Source organism: Rattus norvegicus, chromosome 1 (assembly GCF_021556685.1).
Source record: "Rattus norvegicus strain SHRSP/BbbUtx chromosome 1, alternate assembly SHRSP_T2T, whole genome shotgun sequence".
Lineage (NCBI taxonomy): Eukaryota > Metazoa > Chordata > Mammalia > Rodentia > Muridae > Rattus > Rattus norvegicus.
The window spans coordinates 92,130,706-92,158,115 of NC_141534.1; the positions used below are offsets into that span (position 1 = coordinate 92,130,706).

At 56.8% G+C, this 27,410-nt stretch overlaps 1 protein-coding gene across 21 annotated transcripts; it reads left to right on the plus strand.

The window, feature by feature from the left end:
- The first annotated feature begins 502 nt into the window (after positions 1–502).
- Positions 503–27,119, plus strand: Cic (capicua transcriptional repressor). 21 transcript variants are annotated; one of them, NM_001372079.1, is given in 21 exon segments: positions 503–590; positions 3,633–6,428; positions 17,829–17,978; positions 18,061–18,295; positions 18,390–18,519; positions 18,616–18,798; positions 18,877–19,042; positions 19,767–19,969; positions 20,062–20,287; positions 20,702–20,805; positions 21,078–22,302; positions 22,389–22,576; positions 23,596–23,717; positions 23,818–23,984; positions 24,070–24,360; positions 24,465–24,787; positions 25,035–25,291; positions 25,390–25,544; positions 25,622–25,753; positions 25,934–26,065; positions 26,140–27,119. In NM_001372079.1, coding segments are annotated over 20 exon segments (7,542 nt in total). In that variant the 5' UTR covers positions 503–590; positions 3,633–3,643; the 3' UTR covers positions 26,508–27,119.
- The last annotated feature ends 291 nt before the right edge of the window (positions 27,120–27,410 follow it).

Consider the following 27,410-nt stretch of genomic DNA (forward strand, 5'->3'; position numbering starts at 1 on the left):
TCCTCAGGTGTGAACAACCACTGGGCTTTTCACCTATGGAATAAAGTGTGAAACCCCAGGAAGTGCAGCATTTTCCCATCTTATGCCCCAAAAGAAAGTTTGGAGATGGGAGGGTGTGATCAGAAAAGTGCGCCGTCCTAAAATCAAAAAGTCTTGGAGTTGACACCACGGCCTGACGGCCTCAGGCCACGCGCGTTGCCTGTACTGCAGAGCGCATTACCCTACAACCTCAGGTCCTCTCTCCTTCTGGTGGCAACAGGGCTTTCCGCGGGGCCGCGCCAGACTTTTTGAGACTGTTGATTGGCCGTAGTCCGGCCACCCAACAGCCAATCACGCAGAGGAAAGGTGACATCACTAGTTCTCCTCCCATCCCCCTACCCCAAACTTCTCTACTCTGGTTTACCAGCACCAACAACCACGTGGGGGAGGGGTAAGAGAGTAGAACCGGTGAGGTCATTGCGCCGCCCCAGCCGTTGCTGATTGGCTGCGGAGCTCGCGGGTGTCGGTTGGCTGCTCTTTGCACCTCCCCCTCGTGCCGCTTCAGCCGCCACTGCGAGGAGCCACTGGCGACGCCAGAGCCAGGAATCCGGGTGAGTCGGGGCCCTGGGTCTAAGATGTTCCCAGTGTCCAGCGAGACTCAGGAGGAGCTGTCCTTTCCGACTTTTTCTCTTCGCCCGGGTTCTTTGGAGCTCCATGCACTCCGTCACATGGGAGTTGTAGTCTGCCTTATGCTTTCGACTACGGGCCGGATACAGAAGACGACTACTATTCCCAGCAGGCATTGCGATCAGCTGGTCAACAAACCCTCGGGCCACGCCTCCCGAGCTTGTTCATTGGAGGTCATATCCTTTAGCCCCGCCTCCCTTCATTTCATTGGTTACTGTCCCACACAGGGGCTGGTTTCTTGCCTAACATGCATGGTGATTGGGTACTGTAACTGTCATTCGGCACATAAATAGTCTGTTAATTGGTTAAAGCAGATGTCCATTACTTGTTGTAAGGTAGAGTTCTAGGCAGATCAGGCAGTCGTAGGCTTAGGTTGGTGTCGGTCCCGGAGGGAGGCCGGTCTTGAAATTTGGCCCCGCCTCCTGGCGCTGCCGGAAGAGCGCAATTGGTGGTAGCGAGTGTCGCTTGCGGACAATAGGCGGAGCCGACTAGACTGAGAATATCTATTGGCCTAGGTTGGCGCCGGTCACCGGGGTTGTGGCCGTTTATTGGCTGGTTGCTCCAGCTGTTGCAGGTCCATTCACCATTTTGTGTGTTGGAGTAAAAAAAAAAGGGAGAATCGAGAGGGAGAGCCGGAGGGGGGGCGGGGAGGGACCGGACCGGACTGAGCCGGGGCCACGGCCCCCCGCCCCGAAACCCTGCGGAGCCCGAGGTGAAGGGCGGGGCCAGGGCTGACACTGCGTGGGGGTGGAGGGGAGCTGGAGGCCGAGAGGGGACAGGTGGCAGGGACGGGAAGGGGTACAGGGCAAAAGAGGTGGGTGGAATGGTGTGGGAAGGGGTGACAGAGTGGAGGAAGTGGTAGGAAGTGGGGAGTGACAGAAAAGAAGTGACTGGGGGAGAGTGCTGATAACAGGAATGGAGGGGTAACAGGACCAGATCAGGGTGACAGGGAGAGGAAGGGGACGGAGTTGGAGGGGGTGATGAAGAGAGGCGATGGCAGAGGTGTCAGATTTGGAGGTCTAGAGATGGCTGACAGAAGAGTGACTGGGAGGAATAGGTGATAGAAATAAATGGGGTGACCAGCAGGGGTAACTGGAGGGGGCCTAGTATCTGAGGAAATAAGGTAGAGGTGGTGACAAGATGGGAGAGAGTGGCAGAGAAGATGGTGTCAGGAGGGTGGATGGAAGTAGAGGGTATGAGACCCTAAAGGACATGGGGGTGGCCTCAGCTTCAGAAGTTTAACGTTCTGAAAGGGAGGTGAGGGCCCACAGGACCCTGGGTAGTAGTTAGCTATGGTGCACAGGAAGCGAGTAGGCCCCAAGAAAGAGAGGTTTGGCTCTGGGGTAAAGAGACCAATCCAGGTAACAGGGTTAAGAGATGTTGGTTGGTGTACTTGTCGGCCCTGGGTGGGGTCTAAAGGTTTATGTTTGGGCATTGTTTGTACCAGATCTCAGGCTCCAGAATGGTGTCCTCGCAAGTCAGTGGAGAGATGGCAGTGGAGTCTGCTTAGCTCCACAGCACTAGGGTGCTACTCCCAGGCCCTTCAGAATCTGCCTATGAGAACCCCAGATTGTCCCACAGAAGAAGGCCTCAAGTTAGAGAGCATGAGATCTGGGATCCCAGTCAGCCTGAAAACTGTCAGAGGGGTCTCTGATTGTCTTTGGGGTAATCTAGGACAACTCATGTTTGGCTTCTCAAGTTTTCCAAGTCACTTTGGAGTAAAGTTTTTAGGGGTTTTGTTTTGCCTTTTTTTTTTTCCCCTTCTTTTCTCAGGGCAGTGCGAAAGGGGGCGGGCAGAGTGACTGTTCAGGAAGTGGGGGAGGTTGCCTTGCTGGGCTTGTCCGGCTGTCTGTGCCCTCGTCCTTCTTGTCCCCACCTGGAGCTGGAGAGCATATTTGGGTATCTGAGGGTGCTGACCATTTCAGACACCCTGCCCAGCCTGCCCAGTCTGGGTGAGGAGACATGCAGGCCACAAGTGGGGGCTGGGCTTGCAGGCATCACGCTGGGTGCTGTTGGGGGAAGGGGAAGGCTCCCGTGTAGTGGGACAGAGAAACCCTGGGGTGTGCAGTTCTGTGTCCCACTGTGTGATGACGTGTGCTGCATTTGTGCGCGTGCCTGTGCTCATGTACAGTCCTGTGGCTGTGCTGGTATGAGCTCTTGCCACAAACGTGCCCCTGCCTGCTCCCTGCCAGGACCTGAGAAGATGGTTGTACCTGGCAGACCTGGGATACTGAGCAGAGTGGGCAACCATCCCTAGGGATTCTCAGCTGCCTACTCCTTCCCACAGTATCTGGCCATGCATGACTGCCTGGAGGGGTGGAGGGAAAGTAGAGGGAGGAGAGAGGCTTATATCTCAGCCATGTCACCTCCCTTTCTGTGGCTTGGTGCTTATGTGTGTCTCTGTGTGCATTTGTGTATGTGCACTATGTGATGTGAGAGCAAGCAAGCATGATGTGTAGATCACATGATGGGCAGCACACAGCAGTGGTTAGGAGCTCAGATTCTGGAGCCCTAGAGCACCTGGGTTCAGGTCCCCCCACCCCTTGCTTTGTAGGTGAATGATTGTAATCAAAGCACTTTTGTCTCTCTGCACCTTGCTTGATAGTAGCACTCACCTCTTAGGGCTGTTGGGCGGGGAAATTAGGCAACTTAGCTGAGGGCTTGGGACAGTGTGATTGCTCCGCAGTGTGAACCCTCAGGGATCCTCACACTCCTTGGGGGCACCTGGAACCTGTGTGTGCATACTGCATGTCCCCTGCAGAAGGAGCAGGGAGCCAAGGTTGTATATGCTCAGGAGACCCAGGTGCCAGTCTGCGTCTGAATGCTTGCCATAACTCACCTGATGTGGTCTTGTGGGTCGTGGAACTGAGACAGTCAGCTCAGCAAGTAGGAAGACCCTGGGGACCCTGGGTCTGTGGGTATTCACAGTTGCTTCCGATGATCTCTGCTGCTCTCCTGCCTCACAGGTGGACAGACGATGAAGCCAATGAAGAAGGTGTGCCCTGGCCTTGCAGGTTCCACCAGTGGCAGCAAGTCCCCACCAGCTACCAGGGCCAAGGCTTTGAGACGGCGAGGGGCCGGGGAGGGTGACAAGCCAGAGGAGGAGGATGAGCAGGCACAGCCACAGCAGCAGACAGGGCCAGAAGAGGCTGAAGAGGGTGAGGAGGCAGAGGCTGAGCGGGACCCTGGAGCTGAGGGATCACATCCAGAGCTGCAGCCCAATGACCTTACTGCAGGCCTAGCCGAGGACCCTAAGGGGGATGGGGAGGCAGGCCGCTGGGAGCCCTCACTCAGTCGCAAGACAGCCACATTCAAGTCTCGAGCGCCCAAGAAGAAGTATGTGGAGGAGCATGGCACTGGTGGTTTGGTCGGAGCCCCTGAGGAGCGCGAGCGGACCCCTGAGGACGCCAGTGCCCTGGGTGTGCCTCCTCAGCCACCCACCTCCACTAGGTCCTCCTCTACTGACACAGCCAGTGAGCACTCAGCCGACCTGGAGGATGAGCCCCCTGAGGCGTGTGGTCCAGGCCCCTGGCCCTCTGCTGGCACTAGTGGAGGCTATGACCTGCGGCAGCTAAGGTCTCAGCGGGTACTGGCTCGGCGTGGTGATGGCCTCTTCCTGCCGGCTGTCGTGCGCCAGGTGCGCCGTAGCCAGGACTTGGGTGTGCAGTTCCCTGGGGACCGAGCCTTGACTTTCTATGAAGGAGTACCAGGTGGGGGTGTGGATGTCGTGCTGGATGCCACACCACCTCCAGGTGCCCTGATGGTGGGCACAGCTGTCTGCACTTGTGTGGAGCCTGGCGTGGCTGCCTACCGAGAGGGTGTAGTGGTGGAGGTGGCCACTAAACCAGCTGCCTATAAGGTCCGCCTCAACCCTGGCCCCAGCTCCCATGCAGGCTCACCAGGCACTCTGCCACAAGCACAACAGCCACTGCACCGTGAGCCCGAGGAGGCCATCTGGGTTACCCGCTCCAGCCTGCGCCTGCTTCGGCCCCCCTGGGAACCTGAGGCCTTGCTGAGGAAGCACCCTGCAGGCCCAGAGGAAGAGCAGGCTGAGCCTGGGGCCACTTTGCCTCCTTGCTCTTCTTCCTTGGAGCCCAAACAGCCTGAAGATGCTGAGGTCTCCAACATCAGCTTTGGTAGCAACCTGGGGACTCACTGTGAGGAGGGTGAGGAGAGGCACCCACCAGCCCTGGGCACCCCAGTCCTGCTCCCACTGCCACCACCCCAGCTCCTGTCACCACCCCCAAAGTCCCCAGCCTTTGGTGGCCCTGGCCGCCCTAGCGAGCAGCCTTCACCCTGCCAGGAAGGGAGCCAGGGTGGCAGCCGCAGTAGCAGCGTGGCCTCACTGGAGAAGGGAGCTGCACCAGCAGCCCGTGCTCGCACGCCATTGACTGCAGCCCAGCAGAAGTACAAGAAGGGCGACGTGGTTTGCACACCCAATGGCATCCGGAAGAAGTTCAACGGCAAGCAGTGGCGCCGGCTGTGCTCTCGGGACGGCTGCATGAAGGAGTCCCAACGGCGGGGGTACTGCTCACGCCACCTGTCCATGAGAACCAAAGAGATGGAGGGCCTGGCAGACAGTGGGCCAGGCGGGGCTGGGCGGCCTGCTGCTGTGGCAGCCCGAGAAGGAAGCACTGAGTTTGACTGGGGTGATGAGACTTCGAGGGACAGTGAAGCCAGCAGTGTAGCGGCCCGGGGAGACTCCCGCCCACGCCTGGTGGCGCCTGCCGACCTGTCACGCTTCGAATTTGATGAGTGTGAGGCGGCGGTGATGTTGGTGTCATTGGGCAGCTCCCGCTCAGGCACACCCTCCTTCTCGCCAGTCTCCACACAGTCGCCCTTCTCCCCGGCCCCCTCACCTTCACCCTCACCGCTCTTCGGCTTCCGCCCTGCCAACTTCAGCCCCATAAATGCCTCACCTGTCATCCAGCGCACTGCTGTTCGCAGCCGCCACCTGAGTGCCAGCACCCCTAAAGCAGGTGTGCTGACACCACCAGACCTGGGTCCCCATCCACCGCCACCTGCCCCTCGTGAGCGCCATTCCTCTGGCATCCTACCCACCTTCCAGACCAACCTAACCTTTACTGTGCCCATTAGCCCTGGGCGGAGGAAGACAGAACTGCTGCCCCACCCCGGGACATTGGGGGCCTCTGGAGCAGGAGGTGGGGGAGCCGCACCAGACTTCCCCAAGAGTGACAGCTTAGACTCCGGAGTGGACTCAGTGTCCCACACACCTACCCCCTCCACACCGGCTGGCTTCCGAGCTGTGTCACCCGCTGTGCCCTTCTCTCGCTCCCGCCAGCCTTCTCCATTGCTGCTGTTGCCCCCACCTGCTGGACTCACCTCAGATCCAGGGCCCTCTGTGCGGAGGGTACCTGCTGTGCAGCGGGACTCACCTGTCATTGTCCGCAACCCTGATGTGCCGCTGCCCTCCAAATTCCCTGGAGAGGTGGGCGCTGCCGGTGAGGCACGGGCTGGGGGGCCTGGGCGGGGTTGCCGTGAGACCCCGGTCCCCCCTGGGGTGGCCAGCGGGAAACCCAGCCTGCCTCCACCTCTGCCTGCCCCCGTGCCCATCACTGTGCCTCCAGCCGCACCGACCGCTGTGGCCCAGCCGATGCCCACCTTGGGCCTGGCTTCTTCACCCTTCCAGCCCGTGGCCTTTCACCCTTCACCTGCTGCCCTGTTGCCAGTTCTAGTGCCCAGCAGCTATCCCAGCCACCCTGCCCCCAAGAAGGAAGTCATCATGGGCAGGCCCGGAACAGGTAAGAGGGTAGGTGGCTGGGCTGCCATTGGACCTGTCTGTCCTAGGAGGGCTGTGCGGAGGTTGATCTTCTCTGGCGGATTCTGTAGAGCCCACATTCCAGGCAAGGGACTCTGCAGATGTGGTGTGGCATTATCTCAGGGTGCTTGTTGGGGAAAGTCGGCAAGGCTGTGCTGAGAACACACTCCACAAGCCAGGTCCCTGTGGGGCTAAGGGAGGCACAGAGTGCTAGCCATGATGGCATCTCCTGTACCTCCAAGAAGACAAGCATAGCTCGGGGTTATCTCATTACACTTCACACCCAGCCCATAACATAGCAATCAACCACACACCCCGAGCTAACGCTTTCAGATGTTAGCTCATTTTGTCTTTACGTCACTGCTAGGTGGGTGCCAGGAATGTGTTTGCTTGGAAGAAACTGAGGCCAGGTCAGTAACTTCACGCTAAGGCAGGCTGGCTCTGGTGTTTAGTGAAAGATGGGGAGACTGAGACTCTTAACAGGTGCTTTTCTCACATGTGGAAGGCCAGGATTGGAGGGTGGGTACCGGGCACGCCTCCAGCTGTGAATCTAGCTTGGCCATCCTCCGGACAAGGTGCAGTAGACAGCTGTCTGTGAACAGTGGCAGTGTACAGTGGTTGGGGGTGGCTGGTCAGTGCTCAGGAAGCTGTACTGTGCCTGTCTTGAGAAGATGCTGATCCAGTCAGAAATGTCAGAAAGGGCTTGGAGAAAGGGCCTGGGGCCTGTGGGTTGCTGCTCGATAGGTATTGTAAGATGATAGCTAGGCAAGGCAGAGAGAAGGGAGAGTGTGTGCAAAGGCACCGAGGTAGAAGCAGTTAATTAGAAGACTAGAGACTGTAAATCAAGGCCCCTGGAAAGTAGGGGGTTGTTGAATTGGTAAGCAAGAGTTAGATATCAGAGGACTCGGTAATGTTACCCTGAGGACAGTGGGGAGTTGTGGAAGGTTTTGAGATGTGACCATAGCAGCACTATGGAGGGAGGTTTAAGCCCTGAGAGCAGAGGAGATGATGGTAAAGGAAGGAGTCTGGTTTGTGCCTGTGGGTAGGAGTTGCTGTGGCTTAGGCTCGGGGTGGAGCCGCTTGACAAAGGAGCCAGGCCTTGCCCTTAACAAAGCACCATCTTAGGCTTGTCTCCAGCACCAGGACATAGGGACATGGGCTGTGCGTGTCCCCTGTGCTCATTTACTGAGGTTATGAGCTGTGTGCCTCATGCTTCTCCCCAGCACATTTTGCATTTGTCACTATAGTTGACCTAGACCTCTTGTGAAGTATGAGTATGCACAGGAGGAGTTTCCGTTTAGGCAGATCTGTAAACTGCAGGGCAGGTCTCTGGTTACCCTCTGCTCTGAGCACCTATTTCTTACATGCCCATAGCCTCCACTGCTTACCTGTGCATCTCTTGACACACGTGTACCCACTGCTGGGTGGGTAGGGTGGGCAGGCTGGCAGCATTACCACTTGCAAATAATGCTGCAGCCTGCTAGAACAGGCCCGGGAGGGCTAGCTCTCTGTCCTGTCCAGATGAGGGAAACTGAGGCTTTGACCAGAAGAAGGTCCTGATGTCACCTAGCAGGGAAGGCACATCTCTGCCTTACCCAGGTCTTGCAGCTTCCAGATTGTAAGACTGCCAACCAAGAGTTCCGGTTGGAACACCTCATTGGGCGCAGCAGTGCTGTCCTTGTCATACCATGTCTGTGAGCCCCACTAAGTACTCCCTCAGAATCCTCACAGCACCCCAGGACATCAGTGCAATGATAAGTCCATTAAAACTGAAGGAGCCTGCTGCTCAGAGTTGTAAGTCACTTACCTCAGGTTACCTACATAAGACAAGAGAGAGCCAGAGCCAGGATTTGAACACTGACTACCTGACTCCACATACCAGGCATTTAAGTCCTATCAGTGAGACAATGATGATAGCAGTGATTATGATCACCCTTTATTGATCACATACTCCGTGCCTAGCCCCGGGCTAGGGGCCGTCTCATCAAATCCATCTGATATGTACAACAGGATTCCTAGCCCTGCTGTCCAGATGTAGAACTAAGGTTCAGGAAAGGGAGTGCTGGAGGCCACCTGGTTGTTAGAACTTGTCCAGCGCCTGTCCTGGCGGTTCTGAACAGTGAGTGAGTGACTCCCTGACTACGCCCATACTGAGGCATCTGGGCTGCCCTCAGGGTTGCAGGCAGGCAGCCTTTCATTTTCCTCCCAGAGGCCTCTCTAGCCTCTGGGAGGCAGGTGCCTGGAGGCCTACTGCCTCCAAAGTTCAAGTAGGGCTAACAGTGTCTAGTGGCATAAAAGGGTCACAGTCCTGGCCCCTTTTGCCCTTCCATGTCAGGGCCTGACCTTCTAGGGCAGCAGGTGTGAGGGGGTGGGCCAGGACAGCCTGCCCGCTCCTGTTCCCTTCCACCCCCACCCCCCGCCCTAGGCATTTGCTTCCTCTGGGGGACATGCTGGGGCAGGCTGCCGGCATTCTCTGCATTCTGATCATGGCATAGCCAGCCAGCTGCCATTGCCACCTCCCTTTGACTCTTCCCGCCTGTTCCCTAGGAAAGGACCCCCCCCCCCAATACCAACCTGTAGTCCCCACCCAGGAGGCCAGATGTCTCAGTCCCACTGCTGGCATGGCCTCCTTGCCAGATCCCAGCTCTCTACATGGCTTTGCAGTGTTGACACTTATGGCCCCTCCTGGGCTTCTGTCCAATTGTCCTCTCTCTCTCTCCCAACCACTGGACATCCATCTTTCCCCTGGGCTTTGGGTCTTTGTATCATTTTCTAGGCCTCTGACCTCTACCTGTCTGTCTCAGGACTGGCTAGATATAATATACCTTTATGGTTTTGTCCTTACTTGGGCTTCAGCCCTTGTCAAGCTTCCAGCCTAGCTTCTTCTGTCTTGGCTTCCAGTCGAGGGGCTCCTGTGTCTGCCATGGCCTCCCCTGGTCCTCCCTTTCGTATATTTTCATTTCACTATGCCTTTGTTGTTTTTGCTGTTGTTGCTTTTCTGAGGCAAAGTTTCATATAGCACTTGCTGGCCCTGAGTCTTTTGTTGTTGTTTGTGGGTTCGTTTTTTGTTTTTTGGGTTTTTTTTTGTTTTGTTTTTTGAGACAGAATTCCTTTGTGTATCCATGTCAGTCCCTGAACTCTTTCTGTAGACCAAGTGGGACATAAACTTACAGATTCCCCTGTCTTTCCTTCCCGAAGGCTGGGACTCTAAGCATGTTCACTTTACCGGTGCCGAGGATTGAACCCAGGGTTCTCCCCATACTCTTTCTTTTTGAGACCAGGTCTCATTTGTAGGCAGACTGATCTTGATCTTATGGTAGTCTCAGCCTCTCAAGTGCTGGGATTACAGATACACGTGTGCTGCCAAGTTCCGTTCTCTCCCATTTACAGATTCTTGCTGCCTCTGTCCCAGCCTCATACTCCTGTTCTGTGCCCCCTCCCCCGCTCAATGTTCACATATTTAGAGAATGTGAGAGAATGTACATGAGTGTGTGCCAGCGTTCCATGGTGAATTTGTGAAAGTCGGCGGACAAACTCGTTGGAGTCGGTTCAGTCCTTTTAGCTTTATCATGTGGGCTGTGGGAATCAAACTCATGTAGCAAGGCTTGGCAGCAAGCTACTTTACCCGCTGAGTCATCTCAGTGGTCCAGGTTCTTCAATCTTTTAAACTAGTGGGCAGTGGCCAAACACTACTCCTTCTCCTTCCTTTCTTTTTTAAACTATTAGTGTGTGAGGGAGGCAGAACCCATTGTGTAGTCAGTTCTCTCCTTGCACATTTATGTAGGTTCTAGGAATGAAATTCTGGTTGCTTGTGCCTTTACAACAAATGCCTTTACCTGCTGAGCCACCCCCACCCACTTACTTCCCTATATCCTAGAGTGTAAGGAGCTTGTACAGGCCTGGGAGCTCCCTCTTGGTCCTTTACAAATGAACAGTTTGTTGTTGCCCCTGTAACCTGCTGAAAAATGTCTGCAGGTCTAGCCTGTACATCCACCCACCATACACCTGTTCCCCACTGGCAGGGAGATGGACAGGGGGCAAAGCTGGAGATCCGGCTAGAGTGGGTGGCAGGAAAGCAGGTCTCATGCTCACCCACCTACCTACTAAAGGGCATGACCCAAACACCCCCACCCCAGTCTTCCAGGGGACACATTTTGGTGTTAGCTCAAAAGACCAGGTATTTCACTATGCCATGATCAGTGGGTAAATGAGTCCTAGAGAGGGGCTGAAGGGGTCGAACCTGAGTCAATCTGAGTCCCTGTGGAACTCAGGTTCTTCCTACTAGAATGTCCACTTTCTCTCCAACAATGACCTGGTATCGATTCCAGTTCATCTTTCTGCCAGTCCTGAGACAAGTGCATGGAAAAGGCAGATACAGGATGGGACAAGAGAGAGCCAAGAGTTAATGTATCAGAGGAAGCTAGAGATCAGGACAACTCTAGTTCTTGTAGACTTGAGAGGAAAGTTCAGGTAGGGTTTTCATTAGAAGTAACATATGAACTGAAGTATGAGGAATGAATGAAGTATGAGTTCAGGGGCGTGAATGAAAGAATGAACGTGCACAAACTATCCGGAGCTAGCCAGAGCTGGAGCTATCTTATCACTAGATTTGGATGGTTGCATTGGAGAAGCCTAGCCATGTCGGGCTTGAGACAAGGCTGAAAAGCTGGGGCAATTTAAAACTTAATCTCAGTAGATTGTCTGAGACAGGAAGAACTGTGGGAAGGGCATTACTTGGGGGAGATGATAAGGAACTTTTCCGAGCCTATACGAGCCTTGGTTAGAGACCCCCAAACTCTCCAAGCTTAAAAGCCTCTAGCATCCGGCAACTGAGAGGGGTCAGGCTGCCTCCTCGTGGTAGTTGGTGGTGGGGCAGCAGACGCACGCATGCGCAGCGAGGGGGAGGCTTGCATCCCGGAGACCCTGGCGCCCGGGCATTAATGGCTCCATTAGTGGCCGGGAGGGAGGCGCATTAGCGGCGGCGACGGCGTCTGGCTCCCATTACCACCGGCGGCAGCGGCTGCACCGCAGGCGGCTGGACCTTAGCCCGGCGCGCCGCCTCCTCCGCCCGCACTTGGTCCCTGGTTCCTGCTCCGCACGAGGGCGCGGGTAGGGAACCCCAGTCTCTATTTCGGCTGAAAGACTGGAGTCGGACAGGTTTGGGTTCAGATGTCGTTTGCGGCATCTCCTGAAAGCAAGGTGTTCCCCCGCCTCCAAGCCGGTTGCTAGCGAAAAAGACAGGAAAACGGTGCACCTGGGGCTTTGTGGACACAGACAGGCCGCGCCCAAACCCGTCTGCACCTATGGGTGCGGGTTCCCGCGCACCCTTGGGGGTAGATTACCACCTCCACCACCCCAGCGGCGGGTCTCGGTCTTTTCCATTGGTTACTGTCGCACCTTCCGACCGCGGATTGGCAGAGGCTTCCCACCCACCCCCACCCCCGCCCCTCAATTTAGTTAACCCTTACATGGCCAAATCCTTCGGCTGGGTGCTCCCCCCACCCCCATCCCAGACAGACTGGGTGCCAGCTGGCCTGCGCCCCGTCGCGGCCCGCGTGGGTGTCAGGCCGGTCGGGCACTCGCCCGCCTTCCAAGCACAAAGCGGCTTTGTAGGGCCTGCCGGGGACTGGCTGGAGGCCAGGCGGCTAGTGGAAAATCTCGTGAGCGCTCAGAGAGGAGAACGCCGGGCGGCGCCCCCTCCTCCGCCGGGCGGTGGCGCCTTCATCTGTTCACGCAGACCAGCCCGGGAGCCTGCTCACAACCACTCCCCGCTCTCACACCTTTCCACCTCCAAGCCCCCATCCCACACTCCACCTGCAACCTGCTCTTCTCCCAATCCCTGGAGAACGCCCCCCCCCCAACTTCTCCCCTCTCTCGTTTCCCCTTTTTCTCCCTGCCTACCCTAGCTTGGCTCATACTGACTCACCCTGACGCTATTTTTAGCCCCCCATCCCTGTGGAGTCTTGCCAGCCCAATCCTAGGCTTGTTCCCCAGGCAACCTTGGCCGTCGCCGACGCCTCCTGGGATGGGTGGGTGGGTAGGTGGGTGTGTATGTTGAGAGCGGGTGAGGGGAGCTGGGGACACCGGGTGGCGAGCCGAGCCCGGACTGGGGTGGGGAGCAGCCAAGGGCGGCTGGCAGGGCGCGGTGCCTCGCGGGCTCAATAATTGGGGCCATGAGTTCGGAGTGAGTCGGCCAGTCCCTAGGTCTGTGAGCATCCCTGGCAGCTTGCCGCGGGCGTCAGGGCAGGTCCTGGCCTGCACCACCCCAGGTGGCTGTTGATGTGTCTGGGCTCTCTGTCCCCAGGCCAGGAAGGTGTGTTTTGTTGGGAGCTACTTAGTTTTGGGCTAAAGCTTTTGTAGAGTTGATGAGGGGTGGTGCAGAGGGTGGCTCCCATCATTGCCCTGCCCAGTACCTGCGGTGAGTGAAGTATGGCTGTGTATCTTCTCTCACATAGGGCTGGGGCCCTGGTTTAGGGAAACCCTCAGCCTTTTCCAACTTAGGAGGCCCCAGTTAGGGTTCGGTATGACTGGAGAGGGGGAGCTGTTTGGGGGATAGGATCTACTCTTTCCCTTTCACTCATAATCCACCCCCACCCAGAGTTCTTCCACCCTGAACAATAGAAGCTAAGTATAGGGCTGGCCCAGTGCCCAGGGCAGGGGGGCCCTTCCCGCCCGGATTCCAGCCCCTCCCTGCTAGGCAGGGCCCCCACTTGGTTGTACCCTGCCCTGAAAAGGGCCTCTTCCTATCCTTTTTCCATGGGTACTGTGTGTTCCACCAGATGTGCAGTCTTCCCAGATGTGAGGCCCTCTTTTCCTGCTGTGCTTTGCTATGCTGTGCTTGGCTTTTTCACACAACAGAAGTGGGGGAAGTCAGCCTTCTCTGAGCTTTGTCCCTGGGTTCCAATGTAGTGAGGAAGGGGTTAACTTGCCAGTAGGTGACTCACTAAGACTCACGGTTGAGGAGAGGAGGGGGCAGCCCGGAGAGATAGTGGGCCACATTGATTTAGCCTCACATTGCAGTCCCTAGGGCAGTGAGGTAATGGAGGGTCTGAGTCTGGGGCTTCATAAAGAGGAGGGGGCAGTCACCTAATAGTCCCTCTGATAACTCCTCTGGGCTGTTGGCCAAGTGACTGGCCCTCTGGAGGTCAGAGGGCCACAGACCTTCCTATCCCCTTGGGATCAAGTTACGAGTACTCTGTCTCTGTGTCTGTCTCTCTCTATGTCTCTCTCTCCCTGTCTGTCTGTCTGTCTGTCTGTCTGTCTGTCTGTCTTCAGCTTTGTAAGTGAACAGGGCAAGTTGAACAGGAGGGTTGTCTGCTCTTGATCAACCTGACCTTGTGTGACTATTACTTGTCAAGTGTGACCCCAGGTCTCTGAGATACCCCAGACCCTGTCCTGGGTGCTGCTTGCTTTCTGTACTATATTACCATTGTTTGATCTTGTTTCTGAGCCTTTTGAAATTCCCTTGCTTGTGTCCACCCTGAGTAATGATGAGCACTTGGAGTCTTGAGTCCTTAAAGCCCTGACTGTGTGATCATAATTTATTCAGTCTCTTGGAATTTCATCTTCTCACTTCAACACTGGGCATAAGGCTGATCTCCCTCCCTAGATGGCTGTGAAACATCAGTGAACAGCATACAAGCTTCACCACAGGGCTGCTCCAGCATTAGCTCCCTTTCTTTCTCCTGGTCCTTTTTCTGGGGGCCATAGAGGGTGAGGAGTGGTGTTACTCACTGCCTTACACTACTAAATACAAAGTCCAGAGTGCCTGGTAGCTTTATAATGGGATAATGGTCGAAGACCATAGGACTTTGGATACCTGATGGGCCTGGGTATTGAAGAAGGTGATGCCCTGGAGTGTGGGGTCAGCATGATGGTGTCTGTGAGTTGTGTCCTGGTGTGGGAGTATTGAGTGGGTGCTTAGGAAGGCTGTGTGAGAGTGAGTGTGGGCTTAGTGGACAAACAATGTCTGCTGAGGCTGGCCTAATTCATGTGGGCTGGTGGAAGTTTGATGTGTTACTAAAGCATGCACATTTTGGTGAAGAATAAAAAGCGATGGCGGGTAGGATTAAGGATTGTGTGTACTTTTGAGGTGGTACATCTATGCTAGCAGGTGTGTGAAGTATGACTTCGCGTGTGACCGTATGGGTGTAAGATAGAGGGCGTGCAGTGCCCGTAGCGGTGTGTAAGCGACAATGGGTGTGGCATGGAAATTTATCTGTGAGGAGTCTGCGCGCGCCTGTGTACTTGAGTTAGGGCTCAGGGATGATTTACCCAATCCTTCACCGTTGGTCCTCCCAGCAAGACCCTGCGTGCCAGGTCGGCCACACCACGAGTGAGAGTGTTCCATGCGCACACTGGGCACAGAACGACACTCAACTTCGGGCCTCTGCAGCGCAGCACCCTGAACCGCCCCCCTGGCTTGCTGCCTTTGCTGCAGTGCGCCCTCCCTGCCACCCTACTGCGGGCCCGCCCCCGGCCGGCTTGAAGCCAACCGTAGTCCGCCCCGCCCCATCCTCATTTGCATATGACTGACGTTCCCTCGGGGCGGCCAATGGGGGCGGGCGCGGCGGGGCCTGACCCGCGCGCGGCGGCAGCAGCCAATAGGCTTAAGCGCAGGGGGCAGGGCTTGCGCGGAAGGCCGCGGGGGAAGCGGGGAATGGGCGGGGGGAGTGCTGAGGGGGGAGGGGAGCGCGTAGTAGTGGCGGGGCGGGGAGGCGGCGGTGGTTCGGCGCGGGGCTCGCTTGGAGCGCACGGACGCTAGCACGCTAGTCCGCCTATTCGCCGGGGACCCGAGGTCGACCTGGTGTCCAACCGGCGGCCCAGGGCCCCGGAAGGCGGGGCGGCGGCTCTGACTGCCGGGCGCGCCGGGCCAGAGCCGTTACCCGCCGGAGCTTCGAGGGAGGGAGGGAGGGAGCAAGCGAGCCAGCAGAGAAGGGAGGGGGCCGCCCCCGCGCACGCGCGCCGCGCCCCGCCCCGCCTGCCCCGCCTGCCGGACTCTGCGAGGGAGGAGGGAAAGGGAGGGGGCGGCGCCGATGGCCCCCAAGCCGCGCGCCCCGTGACGGCCCCCGCGCGCGCCGGGGGGCGGGGCGGGGACGGCTCGCGCTGACCTCCCCCGCCCCCTGGGCGGCGGGAGGCAGGCGGCGCTTTGCGCAGGCGCGCCCGGCGAAGACCCCCGCGTGGGGCGGCCGGAGGGGGCTTGGGGGGGGGCATGCGGCGACGGCCTCCCGCTCCCCCCGGGCCGGAGCGGCGACGGCCAAGGAGCAGGTTACGGGCAGAGCGGTGTCGGCCGCTGAGGAGGTGCGATCCCCTGTCGGGTTCCCGCTGCTCCGGACCATGTACTCGGCCCACAGGCCCCTGATACCCGCGTCTGGCGCGGCCTCCCGTGGCCTCGGCATGTTCGGTCAGTAGCGTCTGGCGCTGGGATTGCAGGGGTCAAGGTGTCGGGGTGCTAAGTGCGGAGTATCGGTGATGGGATATAGCACCTGCATGGTAGAGGAAGAGTAAAGGGATGGCTGAGAAAGTTTAGAGTCAAGCGGGGCCAAGTGGTTAGTGATGGCAGGTGTGAGTGTAGCCTAGCGGTGGGAGTGAGGAGTGGGGCGTACATACATGGAGACAGGTGTGGTGCTTAAGTGACGGGGTGGAACAGATCCACTCTGATTGGTGGTAAGGGCTACAGAGTAACAGGCTTTGGAGGAGTAGACTGAGACCTGCTGGTGGAAGATGTGGAATGACAGGGAGGGGGCTTACAGTAGTGGTCTATGGACAGGGAGGGGGCTTACAGTAGTGGTCTAAGGACAGGTTTGGGGGACCCCTGTTGGCTAAGAACGGACTATGGGCAGCAGTATTTATGGTATAGTTTGCTGGAGGGTAATGCTCTAGGATGAGGGTAGGACTTACCCTATTGTCTGCTTGGCTTCTTCACCCCTCTCCCCATTTCCAAGAAAGCTAGCAAGTCTTGATGAGAAAGATCTTTGTGGAGGTAGAAACCTTTCCAGGGCCTTGCAGGCTGTCTTGGGGTTGGAGTCTCTAGCTGGCTTTGGGGGCCCTAGGGGTGGGGGCTAGGGCTGTTAGGAATCTTGAGTGCCTTCCAGTTTTGTTTCCCTGCTTTCCCCTTCTTTCTTTCCTTTAGGGCTCCTTTCCTTTGTCAGTCCCTCAGACTCAGTTCTTGAAGCCAGTTTTTTCATACAGTGCTCCCCCCAGACTAGGTTTCAGAAAGTATTGGGGTGAGGTCACCTCAGGTCAGGATGCTCTGGAGCAGGGGGAGGCAGGGAATGATGGATATCAGAGATAGGGCGGTTCCCTCCTTCCCTCTTCCCCCTGAGCAGGGGCCTCTCTCCTCTGCTCGTTCCACTTCCCCAGAAGCCTGCGGCCTGCCAATGTGGGGAAGCTCACTGATAGCCTTGGTGCTCCTCAGTTCCAGCAGGCGTGGTCCCAGCTCAGGGATTACCCACTTTCCCAACCAGTTCTCAGGTGCAGCTGAGCCTGAATGTCGAACCTTCCAAAAGCCCACTGGTGAGGGGATTATCTTCCTGTCCATCACCTCAAGGGAAACACCTGGTACTTTCGTGTTCTCTGGGCAGCTTATAACAATTCTGTCCCATTGTCCTGCTCTTTCTTCTTCTGAGTTTACCACACCCTCCCATCTTTCTGGGCAAGGAGACTGGCTACTGGCCATGAGATAAGCCCAGGGGTTTACACGGAGGGAAGCTTCCTACTGGGTGCTGGAGTCTGTTTAGGAGACAGAGTAGGAGGCGCAGGAGAGCCACCTGGACCCCACCCAGGAAGGGGCAGGTCTGGCTCTTCTGGAGACTGGTTGTTACTCACTCTGGGGCTGTTTGAGATTCCAGGCCCTGGAAGGGAGTAGAGACAGGGAGGGGAAATTGAGCCATTAACCTCTAGAGTAGAAAAGGGGAGTGTGAGGCCAAGGTGAGGCTGTGTCAGATGGCAGCATAGTTGCTGAGAATGTGATGACATGGTTGTTGGGAGGAATGTCCAGCCTTGCAAAGGTCTTAGGACATCAGAGTGGGGAATGGCAGCTGAGAGTGACCTGGTTTGTGGCAAGAGCCAGTTCCTCTGGCTTGGTCCCTGGTGGCAGGGCTGGTGGAGGTTGGGAGGAGGGGTGGGATATGATTACTTTTCTCTTTCCTGAATTGCTTGCTTGCTTTAAATAAATCTGAAGGTCTTTTAGGGTTTTTTGTTTAGTTTTTCTTTTCTTTTCCTGAACGGTGTCTCAGTGACCGTCTGAAAAGGCCCAGGGGCTGGGAGAGTGGCTGTAAGGATTGGGTGGAGTTACTTCACACAGGTTAGGGCTGAGGAGCTTGACGTGTGTAGGTCAGGGCCAAGCTCTCTGCTGCCCAGCTCACATGGCTCCTTCCTACAGTGTGGACAAATGTCGAACCTCGTTCTGTGGCTGTGTTCCCCTGGCACTCCTTAGTCCCCTTCCTGGCACCCAGCCAGCCCGACCCCTCTGTGCAGCCTAGTGAGGCCCAGCAACCTGCCAGCCACCCTGTGGCCTCCAACCAGAGCAAAGGTAAGGGGTAGGGACTATGGGAATGTCTGGGGTGAGGGTCCAGGAGCCCAGGAGCCCGCTGATTTAAGTGCTCTCATCCTAGAACCTGCTGAGTCAGCTGCTGTTGCTCATGAGCAGCCACCAGGAGGGACAGGGGGTGCTGACCCTGGGCGACCCCCTGGAGCAACATGCCCTGAGAGCCCAGGGCCTGGACCTCCACTCACTTTGGGTGGTGTGGATCCTGGTAAAAGTCTCCCTCCCACCACTGAGGAGGAGGCTCCTGGCCCTCCGGGAGAGCCCCGGCTGGACAGTGAGACAGAGAGTGACCATGATGATGCGTGAGTCTTCCAGGGCCTGGCATAGGCTGGGGCAGCTGGGGGTGGGGGTGCATTGTCAGACTTGTGCTCCTCATTGTTCCTGATGTCTCCATAGCTTCCTCTCGATCATGTCTCCTGAGATCCAGCTGCCTCTGCCACCTGGAAAGCGCCGCACCCAGTCTCTGAGTGCCTTGCCCAAGGAACGAGACTCATCTTCTGAGAAGGATGGACGAAGCCCTAACAAGGTGCTTTCTTTACACCTAAGCTCTCTGTCCTGCTGTGGGCACCCAAGCCAGTCCCAGTCCCAGTCCCAACTGTCTTCTGGGTTGTGCTATTTGCAGCGGGAGAAGGACCATATTCGTCGGCCCATGAATGCCTTCATGATCTTCAGCAAGCGGCACCGGGCCTTGGTCCACCAGCGGCACCCCAACCAGGACAACCGGACTGTCAGCAAGATCCTGGGAGAGTGGTGGTATGCTCTGGGGCCCAAGGAGAAGCAGAAATACCACGATCTGGCCTTCCAGGTAACTTCCCTCTCTTGGTTCTTCCCAGCGTCCTCTGGTGGGCAGTGAGTGAAGGGTTGCCCTGCCCTTTCCTGCCAGGTGAAAGAGGCCCACTTCAAGGCCCACCCAGATTGGAAGTGGTGCAACAAGGACCGAAAGAAGTCCAGCTCAGAGGCCAAGCCTGCGAGCCTGGGTCTGGCAGGAGGGCACAAGGAGACGCGGGAACGGAGCATGTCGGAGACGGGAACTGCTGCTGCCCCTGGGGGTTAGTCAGCTCCTTGGCTCTCCCCCTGCCACCTCCCCCTGAGGGCTGCCAGCCTTCCCCTTGCTTGCTCAACCCCTGCCTGAGCAACTTCTCTCCTTCATTGCTTTTGAGGACTCATGCAGAAAAGAACTGGCAGTTGAATTATGTGAATGAGCCAGGGAGATGCAGACAAAGAGACTGAGACACAAGTCGTTGCCTACTGTCATCTAACGAGCATTTACTACAGACTCAGAATCAGATCCCTTTTCCAGTGAGGAAGTAGCCTGAGAGAGGCCAGGTTACTTGGTGAAAGTCCTGGGCTAATAAGCACCATGGCCATCATTTAAATCCCACGTGGTCAGCTCCCCAGGCACAGTCGGAGGAGCCGTTGCTGGTCACTATGCCCTGGAGGATCGGCTGCCTCCAGGAGTTTCGGGTACCTTGGGGGTATAACAACTGTGGATATGGTTTTCTACGAAAGTGGGGATCTTACTGCTTTTCTCATCCAGGAGCACCAAGGCTCAGACAGGCCAGTGGTTAACCTACCAGCCCCATGGGCTGGTGTCCAGGCTTTGCATACTCAAGAGTGTCTGCTTCCGGGAATGGGCTGGCTCCCTACAGGCCCACAGGACAGAAGCTATGGGAAGGACATGCTGGACTGGAGAGTGGTGTCTCCCTTCTACCAAGTGGCGTGCTTGTTAGAGGTTTCCTGACTGTTACAGCATGGGCACCTTCTGCTTTACAGTGTCTTCTGAGCTCCTGTCCGCTGCTGCCCAGACGCTCTTGAGCTCGGACACCAAGGCTCCAGGGAGTGGCCCCTGTGGAGCAGAACGGCTACATGCAGTTGGGGGACCTGGCTCAGCCCGACCCAGAGCCTTCTCCCACAGTGGGGTACACAGTCTTGATGGTGGGGAAGTAGACAGCCAAGCACTGCAAGAACTGACCCAGGTTTGAGGCTCAGGTCACCAGGGAGGTGGGGCAGGGAGGGCTGCATAGGGCAGCAGACCCATCTAAACTCTTCCCTGCCACCTGTCCCACAGATGGTTTCTGGCCCCACCTCATTCTCCGGCCCAAAGCCATCCCCCCAGTATGGCGCTCCAGGATCTTTTGCAGCTCCTGGTGAAGGAGGTAACTTGGCCACTAGTGGGCGGCCTCCACTGTTGCCCTCTCGAGCCTCTCGTTCCCAGCGTGCAGCTAGTGAAGACATGACCAGTGATGAGGAGCGGATGGTCATCTGTGAGGAAGAAGGGGATGACGACGTCATTGGTGAGTAGGGTGGCTTATGATCCTGGTAGGGCCCTGTAGGCAAAGGCTCAGAGGGTAGCTGAAATACCTTTAGTAGTTTTTCTCCATGTTTGTGACTGTACACTGTCAGTTTTACTTCAGAGAAGCTCCCAGCCATGCAGGAACCCAAGGATATGGATGTCATTAGCAGAGCACTGGGTGCTCTTCCTAGCGTACATACGTTTCAGGTCCTTCCTTGGTTAGAGCACGTAACCCTGAGCCCAGGACTAGCTTTCATAACCCTGCTCCCTTTGTCCCGCTCTGCTGCCCCCATGGTCACCATCCACTTATTCACTTGGCACAGAGCTGAAGCGAAAGTTCAGAGTCTATTTTAGACTATTTCCTCCTGGGTAACTACTCAGTCCCTTCCTCACACTGTTCCTTCTGCTCCTTCAGCTGATGACAGCTTTGGTACCACTGACATTGATCTCAAGTGTAAGGAACGGGTGACCGACAGCGAGAGTGGAGACAGCTCTGGGGAGGACCCAGAGGGCAACAAGGTGAGGCTTGTGGGGAGCTGGACCACGCTGCTGGCCTGTCACTTTTAGAAGAGAGTGCTCCTGGACTGCAGACTCAAGGGGAGAACTGGGTCACATCCAGGATAAGTTGGCTTTCAGCTGGCAGGTGTGCTTTTGACTGCACTGTTTACAAGGAGGCAGGGTCCCTGGGATGGGGCTCAGCTGTCTACAAGGCTTACAAGGAGGCAGGGTTCCTGGGATAGGGGTCCAGCTGCCTATATTCCCTGACTTGGGCTTCTCTTTCCTTAACCCAGGGCTTTGGCCGTAAGGTGTTTTCACCTGTCATCCGCTCCTCCTTTACCCATTGCCGTCCAACCCTGGACCCTGAGCCTCCAGGGCCCCCGGATCCACCTGCAGCCTTCAGCAAAGGCTATGGTCCCACCCCATCATCCTCCTCTTCACCTGCTTCCACCTCAGTCTCAGTCTCCACCTCCTTTTCACTGGGCTCTGGAACCTTTAAAACGCAGGAGTCTGGTCAGGGCAGCACAGCGGTGCCACTACGGCCCCCACCTCCTGGAGCTGGGGGCCCAACAACACCTTCCAAGGCCACTCGGTTTCTTCCTACGGATTCTGCCACCTTTCGGCGCAAGAGACCTGAAAGTGTTGGTAGCCTGGAGGCACCAGGCTCTTCAGTCATTGCAGCACCTCCCAGTGGGGGAGGAAACATTCTGCAGACACTGGTTCTGCCTCCGAGTAAGGAGGATCGAGAGGGTACACGAGTGCCCTCAGCCCCAGCCCCATCACTGGCCTATGGGGCTCCAGCAGCCCCTTTGTGCCGCCCTGCTGCTACCATGGTCACCAATGTGGTACGGCCTGTCAGCAGCACTCCAGTGCCCATTGCCTCTAAGCCCTTTCCCACCTCTGGCCGGGCTGAGGCATCTTCAAATGACACAGTAGGTGCCAGGACTGAAATGGGCACTGGATCTCGGGTGCCTGGGGGCTCCCCATTGGGTGTCAGTTTAGTGTATTCAGATAAGAAGTCAGCAGCAGCCACCTCACCAGCTCCACATTTGGTAGCTGGACCCCTATTGGGCACTGTGGGGAAGGCACCTGCTACTGTCACCAACCTACTGGTGGGCACCCCAGGCTATGGGGCTCCTGCATCGCCTGCTGTTCAGTTTATTGCCCAGGGAGCCCCAGGCAGTGCAACCCCTGCAGGCTCAGGAGCAAGTGCTGGGAGTGGCCCCAATGGGCCTGTACCTCTGGGCATTCTGCAGCCAGGTGCCCTAGGCAAGGCTGGGGGAATCACACAGGTGCAGTACATCCTGCCCACACTGCCCCAACATCTTCAAGTGGCACCTGCCCCAGCACCAGCCCCTGGGACCAAGGCAGCAGCTCCCAGTGGCCCTGCACCCACCACCAGCATCCGTTTCACTCTCCCTCCGGGCACCTCGACCAACGGCAAGGTCCTGGCTGCCACTGCGCCCACTGCTGGCATCCCTATCCTGCAGTCCGTACCCTCAGCCCCACCCCCTAAAGGTGAGGCCTGAGCTGGGCATTGTAGGGATTTGGGTCACAAGCCTGTTTGGCTGTCTTATAACCTTTTCTTTTGTTGCCTCTTCTAGCCCAGTCAGTTTCTCCTGTCCAGGCCACACCTTCAGGTGGCTCAGCCCAGCTGCTGCCTGGGAAGGTGCTAGTCCCCCTGGCTGCCCCTAGCATGTCAGTTCGAGGTGGAGGGGCTGGTCAGCCACTGCCCCTGGTTAGCTCGCCTTTCTCAGTACCTGTCCAAAATGGTGCCCAACAACCTAGCAAGGTAAGGCACTCTTGATAGTTGCCTCACCTCTTCTCTGCTCTGTTGGGTGTCGTCATGTATTCCACCTGTGTCACTGTCTGCCTCCCCTGTTTGCTTTTCCATTTTTTCCTCTGGGACTTGGTGGTTTCTTCATCTATGTATTTATCTGAAGCTTGATGGGGGTCAACATTTATTAAGAGTTTAGGAGAAAAACAATAGAGCAAACAAGTTGTAAATCCTGGTAGTTGCTGGGCAGGAGAGAAGAAGGTCATGCCTTTTTTGAGTGAGGCTTAGCAATGGAAGTCTGTAAGCTGCTGAGAGAATGAATTGGGTCTGGGCACGGCGGCATACCCATTTAGCACTCAGGAGCTGGGCAAGCGGACTTCTGGGTCAGTTTAAGGGTTGCTAAATAATGAGGTCCACCAGGGAAGACACTGTTTCAAAAAGGGAGTGGGGATGAGGGGAAAATGGGAGAGCACTTACTGTTCTTGCAGAGGACCTAGATTCTCAGCACCATGTACTTAACCTGGAGGTGCATAGCCACCTGTAACTCCAGTTCCAGGGGAGCGGATGACCTCTTCTGGCCTATGCAGGCACTGCATACACAGTACACATACACTCAGACATTTAAAAAAATGTTCAAAAATACAAGAAGAAAAATGTTGGGCATGTTCAGGGAAAGCAATGAGAAAGCCCAGAGTGTCAGGGCTTTCTTAGGAACATGCTTAGAAGTTGGGCTAATATTTTAAGTGAGAGAGATGTGAAAAGGAAACATAACATTTTAGTTAGAGCTCAGAAGAACAGGTTAAGCTCAGCAGTGCTCAGAGCAACTGTCTTTCTAGTAATGGTTCTGTGCAGCCTACTGTCGTCAGTGATGAGGGTCTCTATACCTGTTCATCATCCAGATTCTCCTTAGTCTCCACACTGGCTTATCTCGGGCTCTGAGATCCCTGTTCTTGCTTGGCCTGTAATCTAGACCTTAGCCCTCCCTGACCTCTGGGGTCATAGCTTTCCCTAGCCTGTGGTACTTTTACCCGCAGATTATCCAGCTGACTCCTGTTCCTGTGAGCACACCTAGTGGCCTGGTACCACCCCTGAGCCCAGCCACAATGCCAGGACCCACATCACAGCCTCAGAAGGTCCTGTTGCCTTCTTCCACAAGGTGAGTCCACTTAAGCCCTTTTCCTCACTCCAGACCAGACCAGGGGTGGGGTAGGGCCAGCCTACCTGACTTCACTCCTCCCCGTTCCTTCCTGTGGCAGAATCACCTATGTACAGTCAGCAGGTGGGCATACTCTGCCTCTAGGCACCAGTTCTGCATGCAGTCAGACTGGAACAGTGACCTCATATGGGCCCGCCAGCTCTGTAGCTCTGGGCTTCACATCGTTGGGGCCCAGTGGTCCTGCCTTTGTTCAGCCACTGCTCTCAGGTGAGAGGTGGCCTTGGGACTTGGGGTGGGGTTAAGACAACTCCAGACCCTAACTTGGTTCCATGCCCCTCTGTCTTCCTCCCAGCAGGCCAAGCTCCATTGCTGGCTCCTGGCCAGGTGGGCGTGTCACCTGTGCCTAGCCCCCAGTTGCCTCCTGCCTGTACAGCCCCTGGAGGTCCTGTCATAACAGCATTTTACCCTGGTAGCCCTGCACCCACTTCAGCACCCCTGGGCCCACCTTCCCAAGCTCCGCCAAGCCTGGTCTACACTGTAGCCACCAGCACCACCCCACCTGCTGCTGCCATTCTTCCTAAGGGCCCACCAGCCTCTGCCACTGCCACTCCAGCCCCTACCAGTCCTTTCCCTAGTGCCACAGGTAGGTGTCAGGGCAGCTCAGGGGCAGGGTTTGTGCAAGCTGGGGAATCCAGGGAATGGGCTTCAGTGAGGTCTTGCTCAGTAGATGCTCTTTTCCTTCACCAGCAGGCTCCATGACCTACAGCTTAGTGGCTCCCAAGGCCCAGCGACCCAGCCCAAAAGCCCCCCAGAAAGTAAAGGCAGCCATCGCCAGCATTCCTGTGGGGTCTTTTGAATCGGGTACCACTGGGCGGACTGGACCTACACCCCGACAGTCTTTGGATTCTGGTGTAGCCCGAGAGCCAGCTGCCCCAGAATCAGAGCTTGAGGGGCAGCCCACACCCCCAGCCCCCCCACCCCCAACAGAGACCTGGCCTCCCACTGCCCGGAGCAGCCCCCCACCCCCCCTGCCTGCTGAGGAACGACCTGGCACTAAAGGCCCCGAGACTGTAAGTATCCAGCTGGCTGTGGGACTCCTATTCTTTTCCCTCCATCCTTTTTACATATGTCTCCTGCCTGTCCGCTGGACTTATTCCATTCTCTTTGAGTTACACATTCTGTATCCTGTCTCATCTTTCATCTCTCCTCATCTTGTTCCTGGATATTGGTTCATGATCTACCCTACCCCACTCTGTACCTCCCTCTGATCTACCCCAGTACATCTAAGCTCAGTGTTCTTGCTTGTCCCTACCTCAGGCCAGCAAATTCCCCAGTTCATCTTCAGACTGGCGGGTTCCTGGGCTGGGCCTGGAGAGTCGTGGGGAGCCTCCCACTCCTCCCAGCCCAGCTCCAGCTCCAGCCACAGGCCCTAGTGGAAGCAGCAGTGGCAGCAGTGAGGGCAGTAGTGGGAGGGCAGCTGGGGACACACCTGAGCGCAAGGAAGTGACTAGTTCCGGCAAGAAGATGAAGGTGCGGCCCCCGCCCCTGAAGAAGACCTTTGACTCTGTGGACAAGTGAGCAGGGGCTGGGATCTTGGCCGAGTGCCAAGGGCTGGTGGGAGAAGGGACAGCTACAGGTAGAGACAAAAGAGGTGACCCTGCTGGCACCCCAGCAGGGTCCTGTCAGAAGTGGACTTTGAAGAGCGGTTTGCTGAGCTGCCCGAGTTTAGACCAGAGGAGGTGCTGCCCTCACCCACCCTACAGTCTCTGGCCACCTCTCCTCGGGCTATCCTTGGCTCCTACCGAAAGAAGAGGAAGAATTCCACGGGTAGGTAACTCTGGCTCCTAGGTGGGGGGCAGGCCTGCGGCCACCTCTGCTAAATCCGAGCTCGCTTGTTTGGCTAGACCTGGACTCGGCGCCTGAGGATCCCACTTCACCCAAGCGTAAGATGAGGAGACGTTCGAGCTGCAGCTCAGAGCCCAACACCCCAAAGAGTGCCAAGTGCGAGGGGGACATCTTCACCTTCGACCGCACAGGTGCCAGTGTTTAGACTGAGGGCTTCCAGGATCAGTGCTGTCATGATGAGTGTAGTGGGGGAGGCTCAGTCAAGACTGATTCCACGGAGACAGTTGGCAAGTCTTGGTCACTTGATGGCGGCATGAAGTATGTATGGGGTCTCTGCTGCAGCCTTGGCTGAACTCCCTGTGCCTGGGCAGGTACTGAAACGGAGGATGTGCTTGGGGAGCTGGAGTATGAGAAGGTGCCCTACTCATCACTGCGGCGCACCCTGGACCAACGGCGGGCCCTGGTCATGCAGCTCTTCCAGGACCATGGCTTCTTCCCCTCGGGTCAGTAAGTCAGACACTCTTGGGACTCACTCATGGGGACTTGCCCGCACATCTCACTATCTCTCTATCTCCAGCCCAGGCCACAGCAGCCTTCCAGGCCCGCTACGCAGACATCTTTCCATCCAAGGTGTGTCTGCAATTAAAGATCCGAGAAGTCCGCCAGAAGATCATGCAGGCAGCCACTCCCACAGAGCAGCCCCCTGGGGCTGAAGCCTCCCTCCCTGGACCACCCCCTACTGGCATGGCTGCTACTCCTGTCCCCACTCCCAGCCCTGCTGGGGGCCCTGACCCCACCTCTCCAGGCTCGGACTCTGGCACTGCCCAAGTTGCCCCGCCACTGCCTCCACCCCCCGAGCCTGGGCCTGGACAGCCTGGCTGGGAGGGGGCTCCCCAACCTTCTCCCCCTCCCTCTGGCCCTTCCACAGCTGCCACAGGCAGGTGAGGGGCCCTTGAATAGACCCCAGGACCCACAGTACCTACCCCCTCAGGATATGGACAGTATATAGATGGCAGGAATTGGGGGCCAGACAGTGGGATAGTTGCCTCCTCCCCAGGAAGCCATTTCGTCCTTTCCAGTTTGGTGCGGAATGTGGCCTGTTTCCCTTGTATATATCCCTCCCTGTGCTGGAGGGCAGCAGGGGCAGATACCCTCCACTGAGCTCTTGTATATATAACCTGAAGTGTGTGACCTTCAGAGCTTTTCACTTGTACTTTATGCAGAATGGCTCCTGTGAGGGCTGCAAGCTGGAGGGTAGTATGAGCCTTGGGCCACAGGGAGAAGATGCCTGTGGAGTAGTGGGGAGTTCATGCACCCCCCTTTTTCCCCAGAGGGGCTGGACTCAGGTTAGTTTGGGGTGGGGGGGGCTCCTGCACTTTGCCACAGGCATGGGGAGGATTCTCCCCACCCTCTGCCCTCCCAACTTGGGTTGTACTTTCTAAGAAGGTGATTCCCCTACCATTGTCCCCATTCCCAGAACAAAACATGTTGATCATGTGCAATATTTCTTACTGTGCCGAGAAGCCGCAATGACCGAGATTAAAGCTGTTTAACACAGGTGTGCGCTGCTGACTTGTTCTCAAGTGCTGCTTCCACGCCTATCCCCACGTGGGCGTAGGGCAGCTCCACACTGCCACTGCCCCATCATTGCTTGGGGCTGACAGCTCTGCCTCTGTGAGTGAGGCAGCCAGAACAGTCTGGGGACTGTCTGCCGATCCAGTAGGCAGCAGCTTGAGTAGACGGAGACCTTGCACGGAGAAGGACAGTTCATAGCTATTGGACCTAGAATCAGTTTTACTCAAAACACTACAAGAGGTAGCACTCAAGAGGCCAGGTCAGGGCCATGGG

Excerpts from the sequence above, each read along its gene's own strand:
- Cic (XM_087554980.1), top strand. The coding sequence starts at position 3,644 with ATGAAGCCAATGAAGAAGGTGTGCCCTGGCCTTGCAGGTTCCACCAGT. Across the intron at positions 25,292-25,389 it reads ACCTTTGACTCTGTGGACAA|CAGGGTCCTGTCAGAAGTGG; the intron begins GTGAGCAGGGGC and ends CTGGCACCCCAG. Across the intron at positions 25,754-25,933 it reads CTTCACCTTCGACCGCACAG|GTACTGAAACGGAGGATGTG; the intron begins GTGCCAGTGTTT and ends GTGCCTGGGCAG.